Source organism: Schistocerca serialis, chromosome 6 (assembly GCF_023864345.2).
Source record: "Schistocerca serialis cubense isolate TAMUIC-IGC-003099 chromosome 6, iqSchSeri2.2, whole genome shotgun sequence".
Taxonomy (NCBI): Eukaryota; Metazoa; Arthropoda; class Insecta; order Orthoptera; family Acrididae; genus Schistocerca; species Schistocerca serialis.
The window spans coordinates 413,718,028-413,741,320 of NC_064643.1; the positions used below are offsets into that span (position 1 = coordinate 413,718,028).

Genomic DNA, 23,293 nt, shown 5'->3' on the forward strand with positions numbered 1-23,293 from the left:
GCTTCTTTATTCAAACAGCTCCTTATTCTCTGGCTGAGCGGGCCATTTGCCATATCTCCTTAATTCAGAAAAAGTATGAGGGGGTACCAGGAATAAAACCCAGATCCTTTTTCACTGATAGCAGCAATGCTATTTGGCTACAGAGGTATTCATCTGATTTTATCTTGTGCTTCATACATCATTACAACATCACTGACGAGACTTATTTTCTCCTTTTTTTCCTATTTTGATCAATCTCTCCTACATTTTTGTCAGGTAGATGTGTAGACCAAACCACTAATGAAGATGTACTGAATCTAATAGAGAGGGAGAAGAAATTTATGAGACAACTTGACTAAAAGAAGGGATCAGTTAACAGAACGCATCCTGAGGCATCAACGATTCATCAGTTTATTAATGGAAGAAATTTTGTATGTATGTGTGTGGGGCTCACAACTTCAAATGTTAGAGGGAGAGTGAAGTTTCACTATGGTAAGAGTTTTAGATGGATGTATGTTACAGTAGTAATGCAGAAAGAAAGAAAGTTGCACAGAATAGACTAGTGTGGAGAGTTGCATCAAACTAGCCTTTGAATTGGAGACCACAACAACAATACCTTTTATCATTCTTAAAATGTGGGGATTAGTGTTAAGCTTTCACCATGATTTATTTTAACTAGTGAATGATGAAATATTTTTTTTCTTTTTTTAGTTTATATATTCTTATATATTACAATAACAGAAAATCCTATAGCGGTTATTTTATATCCTATCAGATGGGGTTAAAAAATATAATGTGCAATTGGAAGATAACATGCAATCTGCTATCCAATGGAATGAATGTTGCAAAAGCAGTAATTTTCTCACTGGGAAAATAATGACTGTACGACTCAAATAGTTCATCTTTTATGATTTTAGGTGAAGAGACCGGTAGTGCTCATTGGAGAAACTGGAACATCAAAAACAGCAGTAATTCAAGATTTCTTGAGGCAGCTAAATCCTGAGACATATGTAAGTTTAATAAGTTAAATTATTCAGCTGTAATGTAATTGTGCATTCTACAAATAAAGTGAGCCACAAATATGTGCAACTTTACACCATACACATGTATGTGTAGTATGAAGAAAGTCACACTAATACAGGACATTCACTGACAGCAAAAAATATTTGGGCATCAAACTGGGTATGGTATCTGCAGTTCCGGGGTCTTGTGGAAAAGCAAAAACTAAAGAAACACATCATTGTTAATGGTATTTTCAAGCATACAATCAGTAAATGTGCTATTGTCGATCCATTCCAACCACTATAATTGCAGTACATACAAGAATAATGTAGTTGGATGATCAAGCAATCAAATACAGTTACCTGGCCAGCTGAATCTTCTTTCTAGTTACAGCACTTTGAAGGTCAAATTTTGTATATTGTTCTTACGAAGAATGATCTCAGTATGTGCTTACATTTGACTTAACATACTTTAGGTTTTTAACATAATCCTTCCATAAATTTATTGGGATTACTTGTTATACTCTTTAATTTATTCATAGATACAGTAAGTGAATGATAATGCAACTGGAAGTTTTGCATGTATATAGGACTTCATGTAAAGACCACATCATCGTATCATAATCTCCAAAACATACTGTGTCATTCTTTATTTTTTATTCTGTCCCATTCTGCTACATTACAATTTCCTGCAGGTGTCGACACAAGCTACACTGTTGCCAGTATGTGCATATGGCAGGACTTAGGATACTGAGGATAGCTAAGTTATTGTCACCATATGTTAACTGCTAGGACTTCCTCACTGTGGCGGCCTCTCTTTAACCAGGTGTCAAGTCAAACATTGTAAATTCATTTATTCATTGTGTTCCATAGACCTAATCAAGGATATATGATGATTGAAGGCACAAATATTTTAGAACATCTGTTAAACATTATTTCTGTACATTATATTAACAATTATCAATTATTATACTGCTGTATATTATAAGGGATAGTCAAATGAAAATGAGACAAATGGAAAAAAGTAAGTAACCTATTTATTATTTCAAAAGTAATCACCGTAACTGTTAATACATTTATCCCAGTGTGAGACAAGATGGTCAGCACTTTCACTGAAAAATCTTTGCACTTGCCTAATGAACCATGATTGTACCCAGGTGTAAATCTTTATATTGTATAATGAGATAAGTAATATAATATTTAAACCATCATCTTCGTCATCCAAAGTATTACTCCATAACTACTTAAACTATGCAATATTTTAGACCATCCCCAATCCCTACCCTTCACCAAACTGGTTGTTTCCCTGCTGGCAGCATGTGGGCCTGTCCCAAATTTCCTTAAGTTTCGTCAGGAAGCACTTACACATTCTACATATACTTCCCGTCTCTCCCCATGTGTCATCTATATTTTTAGTGCCCTGAATAAAGACATTTTTGGCCATTGATTTGCTTCAGGTGAAAAGGTGCACACCTGGGTACAATCACAGTTCTGCAGGCAACTGCAAACATTTTTCCATGAACTCCTGACCATCATGTCTCACAGTGGGATAAATGTATTATCAGTTAAGGTGATTAGTTTTGAGATAATAAAGAGTTTACTTACTTTTTTCCACCTGTTTTTGTTTGGCTGTGCCTTTATACCTAGGTGAAAGTGGAGTACTGGGTCTGGATGGGGAGCAGTATGGTGAAAAATGATGAGGGAGAAAATGCTAAGGCTATGTATATGAGAAGGGAAGAACCAAGGAAGGAGACTTATGGAGATTAGACCTGGGGTGTTGCTGAAGGAACAGTTCCCATCTTCATGCTTTGGAGGAGTTGGTTGTTGGCCAAGGTTGGGAGATATTCAACAAAAGGGATACGCATTCAAGCAGTTGTTAGAATAATTGGTATTATGGTGTTCTGTACCTTAAGAATGTTCATCAAACAATCAGTTAGTCAGTTGCCACGCCCACATGCAATAAGGCACAGTAATCACAGCGCAGCTAGTATATAGTATCAGTACTTTCATACATGCAGATACCTTTGATAAGATGTGTAATGAGATCAAACTGTACCATGAAGGTGATAAGTGAATGAGTAGAGAAGTGAAATAACCTGTTTGGTGAAGGATTGGGGATGGTCTAAAGTATTGTACAGTTTAAGTAATACAATAAAAGAAGATGCATTTACTTCCATAGGGTTTTCTAACTGGAAGAAGGCTTTGGAAAAATTCCCTCTTCATGAAAATATGTTTACACATAAAGAAGGTGTTCTGAAATTCATTTCTATCACTAACCAAAGTGCGGCCTCCCAATTCAATGAACAGTTAGATAGTGATATGAAGAAAGGCCATTTAGCTCTTGAGACAATTTTTACTACCGTGCAATTTCCGTGCCAACAAGGGCTAGCAATTAGAGGGCATAAAGATGTAAACTAAATTTTTTTCAGTTGTTGCAACTCTGAAAGAATGACATACCTGAGTTTAAAGATTGGTTAGGGCATTCGGGGTATAAGTGGATTTCCCATGACATTCAAAACGAGATCATTGATCTACTAGGAAAGTCAGTGTTGAGAAAGGTATTGGCTTCAGTCAAGCAGACTGAACATTTTTCAATTATGGTTGACGAAACAAGTGATTCTTCGATTCACAAACAAGTGTCATTTTGTATTCAAACTGTCGTTGATTCCTTAATCATCAATGAGGATTTTGGAGAAAAGAGAACCACTTTCATGAATATCAAGAGCTCAGATGGAAACCCGGTTCTAAACAAAGAAGGGAAAGCAGAAAGATGGAAGGAGTATATAAAAGGTCTATACAAGGCCGATGTACTTGAGGACAATATTGTGGAAATGGAAGAGGATGTAGATGAAGATGAAATGGTAGATATGATACTGAGTGAAGAATCTGACAGAGCACTGAAAGACCTAAGTCAAAACAAGACCCCAGGAGTAGACAACATTCCATTAGAACTACTGACAGCCTTAGGAGAGCCAGGCCTAACAAAACTCTACCATCTAGTGAGCAAGATGTATGAGACAGGCGAAATATCCTCAGACTTCAAGAAGAATATAATAATTCCAATCCCAAAGAAATCAGGTGTTGACAGATTTGAAAATTACCGAACTATCAGTATAATAAGCCACAGCTGCAAAATACTAACACAAATTCTTTACAGACGAATGGAAAAACTGGCAGAAGCCAACCTCGGGGAAGATCAGTTTGGATTCCTTAGAAATGTTGGAACATGTGGGGCAATACTGATTCTACAACTTATCTTATAAAATAGATTAAGGAAAGGCAAACCTATGTTTATAGCATTTGTAGACTTAGAGAAAGCTTTTGACAATGTTGACTAGAATACTCTCTTTTAAATTCTGAAGGTGGCAGGGGTAAAATACAGGGAGCAAAGGACTATTTACAATTTGTACAGAAACCAGATGGCAGTTATAAGAGTCGAGGGGCATGAAAGGGAAGCAGTGGTTGGGAAGGGAGTGAGACAGGGCTGTAGCCTCTCCACGATGTTATTCAATCTGTATATTGAGCAAACAGTAAAGGAAGCAAAAGAAAAATTTGGAGTAGGTATTAAAATCCATGGCGAAGAAATTAGGACTGAATACACCATTCGATAGACACACAGGGGGAAGCAGCACCATTCACAATAATGTTGACAGATGAGTGTACCATTTTCAAAGGCATGTAGGTCAGTATACCCATGTAAAATTATGCCTACCCATACCATAACATCTGGACCGTTAAGCCAATCATGATCGACAATGTTCCTGGATGCATTATGTGTTTCCACCTCTCACCATTGAAGGGTATGTCCAGAATTGGTAATCATACCGAATGTGATCTTATGTGTGGAGATCATGCAACCCCACACCGCATTATGCTCTTGACACCATTGCAAATGATGCCACCAATGTGCGAATGTCAACAGAACACAATGTACTGGTCATCAGGCAAAGAGATCAACCCCAAGCAATGCCCATGGCACTATGGAGTGTGAGATTGCATATCTTGCAGACCAGTAAAATGTGGTAGTAATTGTACCTACTGTTTGATATGGGTCCCTAGCTAACTGTGGTGCAATGCAGTGGTCATCTGCTGCTGTAGTTGACAATGGCCAGCCTGTGGCTGGGAATGCAGCCCATGCATGTGAAACGATGCTGTGAGTGATACCAAACTCCTGAGCTACAACCGTCACACTTAATTCTTCTTCCAGATTCCCAATAATTCTTGCTAGTGTAAATTCATCCAAATGGTGTCTTGGGGTATTATTGTCTACATCTACATCTACGTCCACCCAATGGTGTGTGGCAGAGGGCACTTTACGTGCCACTGTCATTACCTCCCTTTCCTGTTCCAGTCGCGTGTGGTTCATGGGAAGAATGACTGCTGGAATGCCTCCATGTGTGCTCGAATCCCTCTAGTTTTACATTCGTGATCTCCTTGGGAGGTATAAGTAGGGGGAAGCAATATATTTGATACCTCATCCAGAAACACACCCTCTCGAAACCTGGACAGCAAGCTACAAAGCAATGCAGAGCGCCTCTCTTGCAGACTCTGCCACTTGAGTTTGCTAAACATCTCCGTAACACTATCACGTTTACCAGATAACCCTGTGACGAAATGCACTGCTCTTCTTTGGATCTTCTCTATCTCCTGTCAACCCAACGTGGTTCGGATCCCACACTGATGAGCAATACTCAAGTATAGGTCAAACAAGTGTTTTGTAAGCCACCTCCTTTGTTGATGGACTACATTTTCTAAGGACTCTCCCAATGAATCTCAACCTGGCATCCGCCTTACCAACAATTAATTTTATATGATCATTCCACTTCAAATCGTTCCATACTCATACTCCCAGATATTTTACAGAAGTAAATACTACCGGTATTCTGCTATCATATAATCATACAATAAAGGATCTGTCTTTCTATGTATTCACAATACATTACATTTGTCTGTGTTGCGGGTCAGTTGCCACTCTCTGCACCAAGTGCCTATCTGCTGCAGATCTTCCTGCATTTCGCTGCAGTTTTCTTATGCTGCAACTTCTCTGTATACTATAGCACCATCTGCGAAAAGACGCATGGAACTTCCGACACTATCTACTTGGTCATATATATATATTGTGAAAAGCAATGGTCCCATAACACTCCACTGTGGCACGCCATATGTTACTTTAACATCTGTAGACATCTCTCCATTGAGAACAACATGCTATGTTCTGTTTGCTAAAAAGTTTTCAATCCAGCCACACAGCTGGTCTGATTGCAATGAAGAATACCACCACAGTGCAATGTAACTGCTCATTCATTGACAGACATTGTCTTTTCCCATTCCTTCAAATGCCTTGTATTTTGTGGCCACCCTCTATCTAGCGCTATAGTCACACTGATCTCACACCATGTGACATCCAACTTTCTGTGCATGACTGGGAGACTTTTGACTAAATGATCTCACACTTTCATTTAGTTCCACCAAGTTATTAATGTGTTTTGTTAGTTTGTCTATCTCATCTGTACATTTTGCGTAACAGTTTAGTGTCTTGCTTCCTTGAGAATCAAATTTTTTTCAGCTGTGTAGAAATTGGCTATTCTCTGAAGCCCAAGTAATTTCAGTATTGTTTGAGTAGTAAAGGACAATATGAAGGTGACTTACCAGAAGAGAAGCAATAGAGAGAAAATAAATTTTAAAAAGCTGAAATTGATGTTTTTGAAACATTGAACACAATTTCTTTGTTATGGAGGATCAGAGAGGATGAACAGATTGTAAAGGTGAAGTGCACAAATGAGTGAGAGAATGAATAATCACATCACATCCTCCATTAAGAGAGCCGAAAACTGTTATTAAAGAGTGAGACCTACACTTTAATAATGAGCTAGATGAAGCTGATATGTTATGATTGAAACAAAGTTAAAAAAACACCTCAAATTACTCAATGGAACAGAAAGGAAGCAGATGTATTTTGGTGAGCTGTTCTCACTGATAACAGCATGTGCTTCACTAACACATAGTTTTCAGAATTCCTTAGCTCTCTAAAAACAGTCATGAACTATGCTCTAGATATTTATACAATATATAACACTTGGTTACATGTACAGCTTTCTTTGCATTGATGTGGCCCACTCTATAGATTATTTATATTATTATTAGAAACTTTATTCAAAGGAAAAAAATGTGGTAATGATAATTTATGTCAAACTTTTATTATTTGTAGCTGGTGCTAAATGTTAACTTTTCTTCTCGCACAACTTCAATGGATGTGCAAGGTAATATTGAAGCGTCATTGGAAAAAAGAACAAAAGATACATATGGACCACCAAGGGGGAAGAAATTGGTCATTTTCATTGACGATTTAAATATGCCACAGGTAAAAAAATTATAAACATACTCTATTATTTAGTATAGTGTTGCAATAAGTGAGGTTTTTTATGATTTTTTTGTTTTCTTACACCTTTTCTCAACCCCTTATCTGTTTTCAAAATTTGTAGATCAAGTAAACTATTGTTGCCAAGTAAACTGTTGTTTTAAATACCATAATTAAAAGCTGAAGTGATCACATAATGACCATTTCTAACATATCTCCAAAAAACTATCCATCTGCAATTTGTAGATGTGCCTATTGACTTTGTATTTACTCTGAGCCAAGTTGTTAATGCACTAGTTAATAATGACAACTGAACTTCTTGAAGTCAATGATCAACATTAATGGAGATTCACCCATATATAACTCATTTCATGTACAATACAAGTGCTGTTGCCAGTATTATACAGAAACCCATCCCCCATAAGTAATCTTTGATCAATGCGTGGTCCCTTCATCTTTTGTTTGAACACTGTGGCAAGTGGCTTAACAGTTAACAGTGTCTTGTTTGTCTAATGATTGAGTGTATGTGTCTTTTTCCACTTTTCATTGTGTATGGTTACTGTTCACTATGGTATACACAAAGAACCAGAGCATGTTTTCTGTATTAAACTGTGCAAAAGGGGAGTAACATTTGGAAAGTCAGCTTGTCTCTATTGAAAAATTTCCGGTGTCTATGTGTTCCAATTATCCAGCAATACATAGAATAGTTTAGAAATTGTATGAGACTGGATCTGTATTAGTCAAACAAAGCTCCTGAGAACCAAATGTTTAAATGTGAATAAACTATTTAGCATTGGCCTTGGAAAGAAGTCTGTGAAAATTGTTACACAATTTAGCATTTTAAAATGGCTCTGAGCACTATGGGACTTAACATCTGTGGTCATCAGTCCCCTATAACTTAGAACTACTTAAACCTAACGAACCTAAGGACATCACACACATCCATGCTCGAGGCAGGATTCGAACCTGCGACCGTAGCAGTCGCGCGGTTCCGGACTGAGCGCCTAGACCACCGCGGCTGGCTTTAGCATTTTAGGCAGGTGTCTCAGTATCACCAGCTTACAGTACTGTCTGCAAACTCCAACTGCAACCACACATAGAAACAGCACTGGATGGCTAACCAATCCAGATACTGTTGCTTGACATCAGTACTGCAACTGGAAATTGCAGTCTGTGTATGACGGAGGGATTTATCCTTAAAAGCTCTTTTTTTCTGATGAACCATAGCTGCATTCATTGGGACACTTGAAAATAAGGAACATTTGACATTGGAATTCTGGAAATCCTCATTAATTACATCAAGTTTCTCTTTATGATATGAAAACAGGACTGTGGTTTGCAGTTAGTGCAACACAGTTTGCTAGACTGGTCTTTTCTGCCAGACCAGTTTTGATATATTAGTGAACAATAAACTGTGTTCGAGTCCAGTCCTGCATGTTATTTCACTACTGCAATTCTCTGTTTAGAGGTTTACTTCTTAACTTTTGTTTTGGACTATGTTCCCAAATTAAACTAAAAAATGGTTATAATGGCTCTGAGCACTATGGTACTTTACTTCTGAGGTAATCAGTCCCCTAGAACTTAGAACCACTTAAACCTAACTAACCTAAGGACATCACACACATCCATGCCCAAAGCAGGATTCAAACCTGCGACCTTAGCGGTCACGCAGTTCCAGACTGTAGCACCTAGAACCACTCGGCCACCCCGGCCGGCCAAATTAAACTCATACAGTGCCTTCATTCCAGAACCTCCCCTGATTTCTTGTGTTCAAATTGCAAACAATTAAGTATTTCTGTATGATATATCAAAGACTCAAATGATAAAATCCATAAATAACATTCACTGCTTATTTATTAAGCTCAACATGAAACTTGCATGAGATCTGCTCTTTATAAGAGATCATACAGAAAAATTTATGGAAAATCCATTACATTCTTATCAATATACGTCATTGTATTATTACACTCAAAAACACTTTCTCTTTGCCTGCCCTTGAAAGCCTCCATTCAACCACCTGGCAGTGGCTGGGACTTGCAGCCAATTTTGCATTTCAGACATGGTAGGTAACACCACAGGAGTCACATCACTGCCCCATGGCTTGGAGGAAACAGCAAAACTCACAAAATAGTGGAATCAGTGCCAATATGTTGGTGACAGTATAATGAGGTGTTTTTCATCATACAATAGTTGATTGCTTTCTCATTCCCTAGAGCTAAATTCATGTGATTTTTATCTTGGAAGGATGTTGAAACATAAAGTGTACATGAATAACCCTATATGCTTGAAGAGTTAGAAGACAATATTTGGCTTGTGGTGGCCAGAATTTTTGCAGTCGAAATTTGACAGATGTTTGACAATGTGTTCAGAAGGTGTAACACCACTGTTTCCTCGAAGAGATGCCCTTGAGCGTAACTGCTATAACTAACAAATTTGTGTGTGTTTGCTGCTTCATAGTTCATGCATGAAGTTTGTGCTTGATTCGCCCATTAGAGGCAACCCACTAGTACGACAGTAATTGCCAGCGCACCCTGCTCGTTGTGCCGCCTGTTAGAACTAACGACTATGAGGCTGGAGTGCAAGGCTCTGCTGACCACTTGTGTGTTGTCTGTTGTATGTTCTTTGTCTCTCATGTGTTTATGCTTTTTCCTCTAATAAAGTTACAGTGTTCTTGGATTAGAACAAACAACAAGCTTAATTTGGTTGTATTGTGTCTGACATTGTGCTCAAATTAGAGAACATGTCAGGTCATCTCGTGGTAACCACTGAGGGAGCAAATTGCAACTGGTGGATGCAAACTGTGGGTATGTGATTTTGCTGTACACAAAACACTCTGTGTTACAAAATTTGTATGTTCTATAAACTCATAATTTTAAAATCACATGTACGGACAGATTTTAGTAACAATGCCATGCAGACTGGGCCAGTTCAAGAACATTTTTCCATACAAGTGACTTTTCATTTGGAGCCCCCTCTCCCACCCTCGTACATTTTCACAAGTGTCAGTTTTGGCTACTAGCTGTGATACACACTCATACAAATCTTGCTCTCAGGCTCCCCACACATCCCTCTCAGCTTAGTGCAGCAATCAGCCACTACTAACTATGATATACTCTATAAAGAAATCTTATAGTTGTGGCACCTGTGGCACTGCTCTCAGCTTGGTGCCCCAAGCAGAAGCTTGTGTTGCTTGGGGCTTAATCTGGTCCTGCACATAGACAATAGCAAAGAAGTCACATGTCATTCTGAAATGTTCCATATTATTTCCATCCATTACCATAACTGTGCAAGGGCAATGTGTGTGTTAAAGTTATATACTAACATGTGTTGTTGCAATCTTGACGAGTCTATATGACTCACTTTAAATGCACTGAAGATAGCAATTCAATGGCTGAAATGAAGATGTGCAATAAAATGCAGATAGGATTTGTGACTGATTTCTTAATTCCTTTTCAGTTTTTGAAATATACTACTCAGTCACTGCACACAAGTGTTCCGATGAAATCAAACTTGGTTAAGTGAGCAAGGGATATTGACAGTAATGCAAACCAGACCAGATCATCCTTCCACAAAAACGGTCACCCAGCTTTAAATATACTCAGTTAATAGTATGTAAATTGAATTTAAGGAGGTGAGGCATTCTGTGACTATATATGTATATTCTCTATGTCAATCCCTCTATTTCAGATCAGAATGCAGTAGAGTGTACAACTACACTCTGTTAACATTGGGAATAAATTATATAATTATTTTGATATATTCCCAATTGACTCCTCTCATATTATGATAGCTTCATGACAATTTTCAAAGTCACAGTTTAATCATGAACTGAATTTGAACTTAAGAGCCTGGGGTATTTTAGTGTTGGACATTAATACAATCACATGCTCTTAATCGGATACATGGAAGTTTCATGAAGAGAAAGTTGAAATAAATGTATTAGTGTAAGGTAAATAAAGGAATAAGATTCCCAGCCAAGTATTATTTTTGGTCAAAAATGTGCTTGTTGCTCAATGCAGTCCCCATTTAGACCAGCACACTTTGTCCAATGTTACTCCTAGCCCCAAAGTACTATACAGGAAGTTACACAAAATACACATTACCTTGATTATCCAACATAATGGATATTGGGAACACAGTGATTCTAGTAACTACCTTTGACTCTCTCACAATTAGCTGCATTTTAGCAATGAGTATACAGACCAGGGAGCAAAGAACAGTATTTTATTAAATCCCAGTGCCTTTCTAGAATAATGTTCACTCAGTTTTATCGTAAAAGTTTGAATACCATAAATGGTTTATATTTATAGAGAGGACATTCACATTGTAAATGCTCCTCATATTTAAATGAAAATTTAGTTACCAACATTATGTGATGGCATTGAACATGTAAGTTAGAAGATACTATTGTATTAATATTTGGTCTACGATTGTCAATAATTACATCATGAGTAAAACAAGATAATTCTGTGGATTTTACCAATCACTAATTTATTGTATGATGTTCTTACAGGTGAACATCCATCTAATTTAACCCTCTGACTATGAACCCATGGGCCATAAAACAGTATTTTATTGTAACTCATTGTCATTTCAAATTAATATCCACTCATTTTCATTGTAGAAGTTTTTTTTTACTGCCATACATGTTTATTGCTTGTAATGAGTGGTATACACACTCCCACTAAAACTAGGGAAATCCAGGAAGGAGGTTTTCAGTTGCCTGAGATTGCAGTTATGTGTACGAATTGCGGCTGTGTGTGTGTGTGTGTGTGTGTGTGTGTGTGTGTGTGTGTGCATGTGTGTGTGTGTGTGTGTGTGTATTGTTGACAAAGACCTTAATGGCCGAAAGGTATAATTGTGAGAATCTTTTTGTTGTGGCTATCTGGGACTCAGCATCTCTGCTATATGGCGAGTGGCAACTTTCCTTCTCAATATTGCTACATTCCCACGATAACTAGTTTTGATTCAATTGTAAATTGATGACCAACAGTATATAATGACATTAATGCAAATATTATTGGCTTAATATTTGGTCTTGAGTATGATGAATTGTAATTTCATGTATATTTTTACTCTAATGCCAGAACTTTAACCTACTCCTCTGATGGGTAGGTTTGACAATTTGTAACATGTAGTATACGAGAACTGCCATTATGTTGTATGTGCATTGGTGTAATTTATGTTTTTAGAAAATTTTTCTGTGTGCACAATTGCATCTGAAGACTGGGTGGAAGCCTGAAATTAATTATGCATTAAAGAAATTATAAACTATCCTTGCAGCCTGATGCTATTTTATGTTTAACTGCTGCACATTACCATCATTGGACTGATTATATGATGGAACCACAAATTCCTTTAGATATTGAAGACTGCCAAATATGGTGGAGGTTCCATTTATCTACGTGTTTTCAAAGCAAATTTGTGTGCATTGTCCAAATGAGAGGTACATCTTCTGCCCCCAATTTCTTCTATCCCAGATCACCTCTCACTAAGTGTTTTGACTAGGTAATCCAGAAGATAGCATTCAGTAGCTATTATTTTCTGCTTTAAGAATTCCTTCTAAGTTCCAGAAAACACTGACTATAAACTTTACTGCTGATGAAATCATCACCAGTTTCTTGTGCAAGACAGTGGTTTCCATCTGATACTGTGATCTCTGTACATTTCTGGTATGATGTTCTGGACAATGTCTCACAACAGTATGCAAGTACCTCACAAAATCAGTTTGATCTTGAAACTTCCTGGCAGATTAAAACTGTGTACTGGACTGAGACTCGAACTTGGGACCTTTGCCTTTCGTGGGCAAGTGCTCTACCAACTGAGCTACCCAAGCACGATTCATGCCCCATCCTCACTGCTTTACTTCTGCCAGTACCTCATCTCCTACCTTCCAAACATTACAGAAGCTTTCCTGTGAACCTTGCAGATCTAGCACTGTTGAAAGAAAGGATATTGCGGAGGCATGGCTTAGACACAGCCCGGGGGATGTTTCCAGGATGAGATTTTCACTCTGCAGCGGAGTTTGCGCTGATATGAAACTTCCTGGCACATTAAAACTATGTGCCGGATCGAGACTCGAATTCGGGACCTTTGCCTTTCATGGGCAAGTGCTCATTCTGGAAGCGGTTGATCTTGTTGTGAATGTAGTAACTGAAAGCTACAATTAATTCAGCCCAGACATTCATCATAATATAAGCTGTTTCCTAGCTATGCTGGCTGATTTCCACAGTTGTAAATAAACTCTTGTTTGATAGGGTTTCACTACAGTACAGATATGGGAACACGAAAAGAATTTTTTTGGGGGTTGTAAACATGGTCTTGGTAGGCTGCCTTATTTTTTAAATTATCTAGGCAATTGGTCATTTCAAGCATGTACATCAAGCTTCCAGCTTCATTTTACATTATAATATATTGCTGGTACTTGTTGCAGGAACGTATCTTCCTTCTGTGTGAATGTGGCACAAAAACAATATAACTGGGATAATTTTTTAATACCTATATATTTTCAAATTTCAAATTGTATACAAAACATCCTTATACCCTTCAAAATATTCTCCATTGCAAGTAATACATGTGTCCCACCAGTGCTTCCACTGTTTTTTGTAGTTGTCTTTAGAAATGGCTGCCAGCTCCTCCTTGTGTTTTTCTTGACTTGTGCCACAGTGTTGTCATATCAGTTCCTTTCATGCCTGTTTTCATGCATGGAAATAAGAAAAAGTCACATGGAGCCAGATCATGTGAGTAAGGCCTGGGGCAGCAGAACCATGCCATTTTTACCCCAAAATTGCCTAACAGAGATGGCTGTGTATGCAGGTGCGTTGATGTGGCGAAAGAACCAATCTTCTATCGACCACAAATTTGGTCTTTTTTGACAAACACTGTGGTGCAATCGTCTTAAAACTTCCAAATAAGAGAGCTTATTGGCAGTCTGACCTGGGTGAACAAACTCTGAAAGAACTATGCTCTTGGCATTAAAAAAATCAACTCAGTCTTGTTTTAAGATTTGATTTTGACTTGATGACATTTTTTTGGATGGGCTGACAATGACATCTTCCATCGGCTTGACTGTTGCTTTGTTTCTGGGTCATAACCATAGCGCCATGATTCATAACCAGGAATGAACTTTTACAGAAACTCTGGATCAGTTTCTAGCTGTTCTTACAAAGAATGACATGTTTGAGCTTGATGTTCCTTTTGATTGTCAGTCAGAACCCAAGGACCAAACTTGGTGGTAACACTTTCCATTACTGAGTGAGGTGGTGCAGTGGTTAGCATACTGGACTTCATTTTGGAGGATGATGGTTCAAATCCACATGCAGCTCTCCTGATTTAGGTTTTCCGTGATTTCCCTAAATCGCTTCAGGCAAATTCTGGGATGATTACTTTGAAAGGGCACGGCTATCTTCCTTCCCCATCCTCCCCTAACTGATCAGACCAATGATCTCACTGTTTGGTCCCCTCCCCCAAATGAGCCAGCCAACCAGCCCTTTTCATTCCAAATTCTTCTGTTAAAATTCACTGAGCTAAGTTCCAGGATAACCTACTAATCTCTGAGAGTTGATAAATTGTCTGTCAATGGCCTCTGAGCAAAAGCTCTTGAATTTTTGCAATATTTTCATCAATTTGGGCACCTTTTCAGCAGCATTTTTATTGAACCTTGTATAATGTAAAATGAAGCTTCCAGCTTAAGCTACATACTTGAAAATTACCAAAGGTTGAAATTGGCCAGTCGCATAGACAATAAAAAATAATACAGTCTACCTGGACCATGTTTTCATTCACAAAACATGTTGATGCTGTGGACCTCTACAAAAACAAAATTTTACAATAAGAAATAACATTTGTTAAGTGTGTATTAAATAATGATGCTTAACTTTGGCGCAGTTTGATGCATGGCACATGATGTCCTAAACCTAACACAGTGATATCTAAATAACTTTGCAGATTATTATCTAAATAACTTTGCAGATTATATATTATCACTGTAACTGAACGAATTTATGCAGACACTCTGTTACAAGTTCTCGTTCTCCATAAATAGTAACTGCTACATTGGAAAAGTAGTCCTCAGGCTGCTGTACTTAACTGGATGCAGGTCTGAACTGAACTGTCTAGCTGCTGGTTTGTAACTGTCTCCAAGGCCACAGAGTGTTGTGTTTCGGTGTCTGTCAGCAGAAGGATTCCCATGTCTACCAGTACAAATTGGAAGCAATGTAGTCTGCAGTTGAGAGCATTCTCTATTGGCTGCCCACTCTGCCAGTGGACGTATACAAAGTGTTAAAGGAAGTGGTACGGAAGCAGGAAAAGGTCAATTTTTGTGTGTGCAATCTGGAAGCTGCTGCCCAGCATTGGGAGTTGCCAAGTAAATGGCTGTGCCTATGTGGCGTCAGCTGTGTACACCTCTTTGCTTGGTACACAACATATCTATCCTTAAATATTCTAAACAGTGCTGAGATTTCCATTTTTGCATTTGCATTTTCCCAGTGTTCAACAAAAATGGCTCCTGTATTACAAAAAAATTTGTCATAGTTCATACTGTATTTACAATGTACCATATTCTCTTTCCTAACAGGCCTATTTCATCAGTTATTTCACTTGTCTTCAATGGCCAGTCATCAAATATAATATTGTCTAGTTTGTAAATGTTTTCATTCATCAAGTTTTGATGAATTACTGTGGATGTTAAATCATCCAAAACAAAATTTTTTATGGCAGCAATGGTATTCCATCTTTTACACTTGAATGAAACAGCAACAGGACATATACTCCAAAGAGTTATGTGAACATAGCTCTTCAGCAGATCTAGTTGACAGGTGGCTTTTGTCATTACTTAACACATGCCAGCATCAACAGAAGCAAAGTTTTATTCAATGTTCGACTCCATATCTCAGAAACCATGGTCACAGCTGTTATAATAAATGACAAAACACCATCTGGATTTCAGTTTATTTTATTAATGACTACCAGTTTTGATCTGCTGTGCAGATCTTCTTGAGAACTGGTGCAAATTGCAGCTTGTCAACAGTGATCTGAATGACATGCAATGATGTGCAGGGCAGATCAAAACTTGTAGTTGTTCATTTATTACAGAATTTTATTGACATAAATGCTGTATCTGTTACATGTCAAGAAACTGCCACTATGGTATCATATAAAATGTACTGATCATATTTTGGTTTCAAGTATGTAGCTACAAAGAATCACTAAAAATGATCAAATAACTTCAGTGGATTTCTACAGTCTTTGCTAGTTTCATATAATACTTTGCTAGATCACTTAACAGAGTGTACAAGCACAGGCACATGTGTGTGTGTGTGTGGGGGGGGGGGGGGGGGGGAGGGGGGAGGGAGAGGGGGTCGTCCGTGCCTGCATTTTTGTGTGTGCATGCAAGTGCACAAATTCACATATTCTTGCATTACTGAACAGCATGATTTTTTAAGACATTTACTCAGTAATAATCTAGATGCAAAAATAAAGAGATAATTATACACCTTTCAGGTTGATGAATACGGTACTCAGCAACCAATAGCATTACTGAAACTGTTATTTGAAAGAGGAGGATTTTATGATCGAGGAAAAGAACTCAACTGGAAAGAATTAAAGGATCTTGGTATGTCTTTACATTGTTCTATTTACAAATACTACATAATCCATAGAACTAATGGTATCAAATTTTCATAATCTTGTACACTGCAGCAGCATTCTGAGCATTTATACAAAGACTGTTTATAGATAGTGGTCATATATAGGAAATGCATTTAACAATTTAGGAATAGGATTTACCAGAAGAGAAGAAAGATTTTATTTAAGTAATGAATCAACAATTCCTTCTGTGGAGAGAGTTTCATTAGTCTTACTTATAATTTTTCTTGCTATTAGTTCACAGTGTTAATCATACATCAGCTTGAAACTGAGCATTGATACTGGTGTAAAGAGTTCATTTTGAGGTTAGGAACAGTTAATAAACATGTAGACCCATAAGGCATAGGAGACAATCACTCTGATGAATAATCACTCCATCTATATACTTCATGTAACACTTTGGTTGAAAATACAAACATACACTGCACAAGCAACTGAACAAGATAAAGAAATCAGGCTGACTGCCAAAGAGCTACATTGTTGTTTGCAACATTGAGGATATCAGACAGCGACGTATGCCACATGGCATACTTGTGGTAATTGTGGAGGCAGGCCAGTATGTGGTGGTGTTGGCTGTAACATGAGAGTGCAGTGGTGTCCGGGGGATGATAGCATGGAGGGTGTGTTGCCATGGCTGGGTGGCACTGGTGATGGTGTGAGGTTCATCAGATGTAAACATGGTGCCATGATTGTGAGGACACCTTCAATGGAAATGAGAGTGGCAGTATTGATGTCATGTGGCAATTTGACAACATTGTGAAAGTACCATGCAATGGAGCCATCTGCAGTCTGGCAGTCAGCTTGCTGGCCTTTGATAAGGAAGTCACAGTTTTAACAGGCCTCTTCACTCTCTTGGCTTTGATTATCTCACAACCAACAAACAGTATGCAAAATTGAGCATTTATGAGCAATGTGACCATTTGCATAATAATACAAAATGAGCAGTTTTCTGTCAACAACTGTATACATTACTTAACTTTTGTTGTTGATGACGTAGAATTCTTCCTTGACAGGTTGTCTAGTGTGATGATCTCACTTCCTACATGAGGAATGGGTTGTTGCTTTCATATATGTACACTGAAATGTAATAATAAAGCAGGTAGTCTATTTTCACTTCAATTTTTATAATGTGTGTCAACTCATTTACTTCATAATATTCAACACACTCTGCATAATTCAAAGAAAACATTTACAGAAACCAATAATTAATACAGTCCATCATGACTACTTGCACCCCATTCCATTATAACTGTGCAACACTAGAGTGCAAGTATCTATGCCATCACACATCTACAACTGACTAATGACTCAGCTAGACTCAGACTGACTCCTGCTTGCTTCACACACAAATCAACAAGTGCAGTGATACAGAAAGTCATAGTTCAGAGAGTATAAAACACATTGACCTTTCACTTAACAAAGGTATGTTTACAGTATTGATATGATCAAACCTATTTAAAAAAATACAGATATAGTTAACATTTCATAAAAACAGTGATTATAGGAAACAATAAGTGTAATATTAATGATGTATCAGGAAGACAAATACTTTGGCATTTGATGTTTCATAATCAACAATACTTCACAAAAAACAAGGCATGCTGAACAGTTTCATTACATTGTCTATTAGCTTCATCTGGAGGTCCTCAGGAAGAAACTCACATATTCCCAGTTATAATATAAAAGTCAAAAATATGACATTGTTAGCAGGAGACTCTTGAAGTGTCCACAAGGGTTTTAGTCAGACGGCAGACACAGCTGTGGCTTTCCTGTTTTCTCATATGTAGAATTTCAGTCATCTCTTTGCAGCACTTTGTGGGGGCCTTATTGAGGTATGGGAGGTGGGGGTGGGGCTCTTACCATTATGAAGTCACAGTCTTCTAGTACTTTGTGAACTAAGACTTTAGGCAATGAGTGCGGGAGGGGTGATGGTATATGAAGGCGCGCTATGTGACTCTTAAAACATGCAACCAAGTCCAGTAGGTCTGGTGGCATAACTGAAGGTTCTTGGAGCACGAAGTCTGCTGGGAGGAATAGTGCTTCACCAAATAAATTTTCAGCCAGTGTGGTTCAAAGGTTATGCTTTTGTGCTGTGCAAACTCCCAGGAGAATCCGTGGGAGTGCCTCAGTCCATAGTCCTCTGACACATGAGGGCCACTTTTAATGTGTGGTGCTACTGCTCAACCAAACAGTTGCACTGAGTATATTATGATGTAATTCTGAAGTGCTTAGTGCCTGTCATATTGGAAAGTTTGATGAAGAGAGCAGATTCAAACTACCTGCCATGGTCTTGTGTGATGGACATGGAGCAGCCAAAGCATGAGATCCCTGTTTCAATAAATGCTTTCAAAGTGGTTAAAACCAGTCCTGTCTCCATGCTAAGCCAAATAAAATATTTAAAAAGGCATCAGATAGTGGAACTGAACAAACAACTTCACAAGAAATCTGTCACCCTATCACTCTTCTTCATGATTTTTACCTTGATTGTCTTGTTTTGTAGTTAACCTTTCTTCAATTTTATTGGTGCAGTTGACCTGCTATGAAGTGCCATCAACTCTTTCCATGTGACTTCTTTCCCATCTGCAGAGGGTTGAGGGACTGGAACAGTGCTTTTTAGTATTTAGACTACTAAATGCCATATTGGCTTTTTAAGGAACTCTTCTGTATTTAGTTATTCCATGTAACACTCACAACATTAGGTGTACAGATATCTTATTAATCAGAACAATATATCCAAAGTGAATTTCAGAACAGAACAGAACTGAAGAGAATGACATTTCCCTTTAGCTTCTTTCAATTGTTAGCGGTCGTTGTCAACATAGGCAGTACCTCTTGTTCTCTGCCTTCCAAAACAGTGCCCAGATGTGATGCAAAAGCATAAGTGAATGCTTCACAGAGTGTGGAGACACTCAATAATGTCACACCATGGTGACAATCTGTGGTCACACATTCTGTTCCAACTCTGCACATAGATCAAAACAGCATGCGCACAGTTGAAAATGCTAACTACCACATGCTAACTACCTAAACATTATTGTTATATGAATATCTTTCAACTGGTTGCAAGAAGGAGGAGGAGGAGGTGGAACATGATACACCACAGATCCCCCCACTAAGATGAAAGATATCATGTAAAATAGCTTACTTAACTACCATATTTCCTCGATTATGAAACCAGGTTTTTCCAGAGATTTGTCATTCTAAAGTGCGGGGTTGTCTTATAATCACAGATTATGCAATTACTGCTGAGGTCAACGTTATTACATTGTTTAATAGATTAGTGTATGTACTGACTTACATTTACAGATGAAGCTCTAGCTATTGAGGCTTCATACAAATTTATTTTGAACAGTCCCAAAGGGTAGGATGTAGCAGACAATGCTTGCATTCAAATGGGTTTGAGATTTCCCAATATTCCAAAGTGCTCAGTGCACTGTCAACCTTGCTCGACCAATCAGGTGACATTTGACTTGTGGAGTCAGTGCAAACCTGCAAGGGATACATGAGAAACTATGTACAGGGTGTACATAAAGTCTGGGAACACTTTCATTTATTTATTGCACAAGATCCAAAAATTGTACAGATATCATACATATGTCATTTTGGAGAGAAACCCTGAAAGTTTTTTTTCATGTATACCGCCACAGTGTACTTTGGTGTTTTGCTGACAGGCAGCGCTAGTCACAAACATGGTGAGTTCAGGTGTGGAGCGAGCTTTCTGTATGAGTGAAGTGGATATGGAGCACATACGAGAGACATTCATAAGGAGTCCAAAGACATCAGTGTGTCTTGCATCCTGTGAACTCAAATGGCTCCAATGACAGTGTGGAAAGTCATGCGACAGAAGCTGTCCATGAAACCATTCAAATTGGAGTTAGTGCAGAAGCTCAATGACGATGACAATAACAAGCATTTTGAGTTTTGTTCGCAGTTGCAACAATTGAATGAGGATGGCGACGGCATTTTTGATTGCTTGATTTTTAGTGACGAAGCCACTTTTCACACTGGGAAAGTGAGCAGGCATAATTGTCGAATATGGGGTACAAAACATCCACACCAATGCATTGAATTTAAGTGTGATTCCTCAAAGGTAAATTTTTTTTGTGCCTTGTCATCTCGAAAACTGTAGGGGCCATTCTTCTTCACTGAGAGCACTGTCACTGGATTTTCCTACTTGGACATGTTGCAGCAATGGCTGATGCCTCAAATGCAATTGGACTCGCCATTCATCTTTCAGCAGGATGGGGCTCCACCTGTGATTAAACAAGCTGGGATAATTTTACTTCGCCTCTTGTTTTGGGATCTGCCTACTTAAATTGGTTTTTTTCTTTATTTAATTTTAACTACCTACCATTAACATACATGAATATAATCTGCATTTTCATAATAGAGAAAGATTGAACCTCAGTTTTAAAAAATATAACACCAGATCTAATTTGTGCTTAGTTTTATGTATGTAATTTATTTTCCAATTTATTTTGACCATTCCTAGTTAGTATCTTTCATTATAGGATGAAATCAGTAATTGTTTCATAACTTGAATTCTGTTGTTGATGCACAAACAAATATAAATTCTGTACTAATTATAAACATTTGGAGGAACAACTACTATTAGTCTTAAAGTATCTATTTGGCTCTATTAAATACATGTTAGCAAAGCCAGCCCTTAATTAATTCCAAAGTAATTAACATTTTTTCAAAAGTATTGTTTACACAATGATATACGTTAATTTCATCATTTAAACAAATAATTTGGCCTATCTCTTGCAGTAGAAGAAACTGTTAAAAAGATGCAATTTTTCAGTGTATTCAGTTAATTTAATGAATTAAGTTTTAATTCTAATTCTGTAAATTTAACTTCAAACAATGTGTAAGTTCAGTACCTATTATGTGAGGATGTATAAGGATCCAATTTTTGGTCACGAAACAGTCAGTCCACAGCCGAGTTTCAGATGAGACCTGTGTTGATTAGAACTGCAACAGTGCTTCAACTTAACCATGGAATAAGTGTTAAACAATTAGGCTGTGTGTGAAAACAATGACAGTGTCTTCTCCGTATGTACTTGATTATTCTTCAAGAATTGTGAACTTTGTGGTTAGGTTTTACAGCTCGTAGATGTTCAACAGGAAACTTTTGTAGCAGTATTTGGAGGTTTTCCTGCAAACTAATAATGAGGCTTATCGAAAGTTAAACAATAGTGCACTGGCTATATAATTGTGTATTATTAGGGGGTTGTGAAAAGTGAACTTAAAGTACTGTGAAATGCAGCTGTGCACCTGTCGGCTACATCATTTAAAGTAGTCCATGTTTGACTTCCACACCCCATTTTACAGCCAGTACATCGACACCAAGGACATCAAACAAAGGAATAAATGTAGCAGGTGAACCACTACACACCTCATTTTCATTGTGAAGTTCGCGGGTACCTGATCACGGAACTGCCGCATCGATAGATCAGCCATGCTACAGGTACAGGAAGGGAACAGCTGTTACATGAAATGGCCTCCCTAATCACCAGATATCACCCTTTGTTACTTTTTTCTGTTGGGACAATTTAAAGCTCTGGTATACGTACTATCTCTACCGCATGATGCAGCAGAGCTCCCGGAGAGAATATGGTTAGTGACTGCCACAGTTGACGACGCGATGCTGGTACGGGTGTGGCAAGAATTCAATTACCATATTGATGGCTGCCGGATCACTCATGGTTTGCATATTGACTGTTTGTAAAAAAAACTTCCAGCATTTCTCTTCAAAATTCAATACGTGTGACATCTCTACAATGTTTATTTCTTGTGCAATAAATAATTGAATGTGTTCCTGGACTTTATGAAAGAGTCTAATGCTTTGCTTGAAAACTGACAATTTTGTGAAATGACAGAGAAAATAATGATAAATTCTAGCACTTTTGTTGTATTTTAACAGGTTTGTAGTGAAAGTTCTCATACATACGGATACTACTTACATACATTTATGCTGCTATTTAGGTAAAGATAACATTCAAAGCAAAAAGTCTTCTCCTTCAAAAATCATTATTTGATTTTATTTGTTTATGAGAAACTAATGATTTGTCACTTGGGTTGCAAATGAGAGATATAGCTGTTGTTCATGCATCAGAATACCACGGGAAAACATTACCAACTTTTAGTCAGCTTTGGAGCGAGCCGATGACATTAAGATGAAACAAGAAACAAAATTAATCCAGAATTCAAGGTCTAAAAAACGAAATAATTCACAATAAACTGACCACAGTAGTTATCACAAGAATAAATTATTGCAAAAAGACCCATTTTGGTCACAGTTGGACCG

At 37.8% G+C, this 23,293-nt stretch overlaps 1 protein-coding gene across 1 annotated transcript in view; it reads left to right on the plus strand.

Moving 5' to 3' along the window:
- The window catches only part of LOC126484896 (dynein axonemal heavy chain 10), a 1,141,797-nt gene that overhangs the window by 582,549 nt on the left and 535,955 nt on the right, over positions 1–23,293 (plus strand). The window contains exons 34-36 of the mRNA XM_050108495.1: positions 897–989; positions 7,189–7,341; positions 16,840–16,951. Coding sequence (XP_049964452.1) covers positions 897–989; positions 7,189–7,341; positions 16,840–16,951 — 358 coding nt within the window. The remainder of the gene's footprint in view (positions 1–896; positions 990–7,188; positions 7,342–16,839; positions 16,952–23,293) is intronic.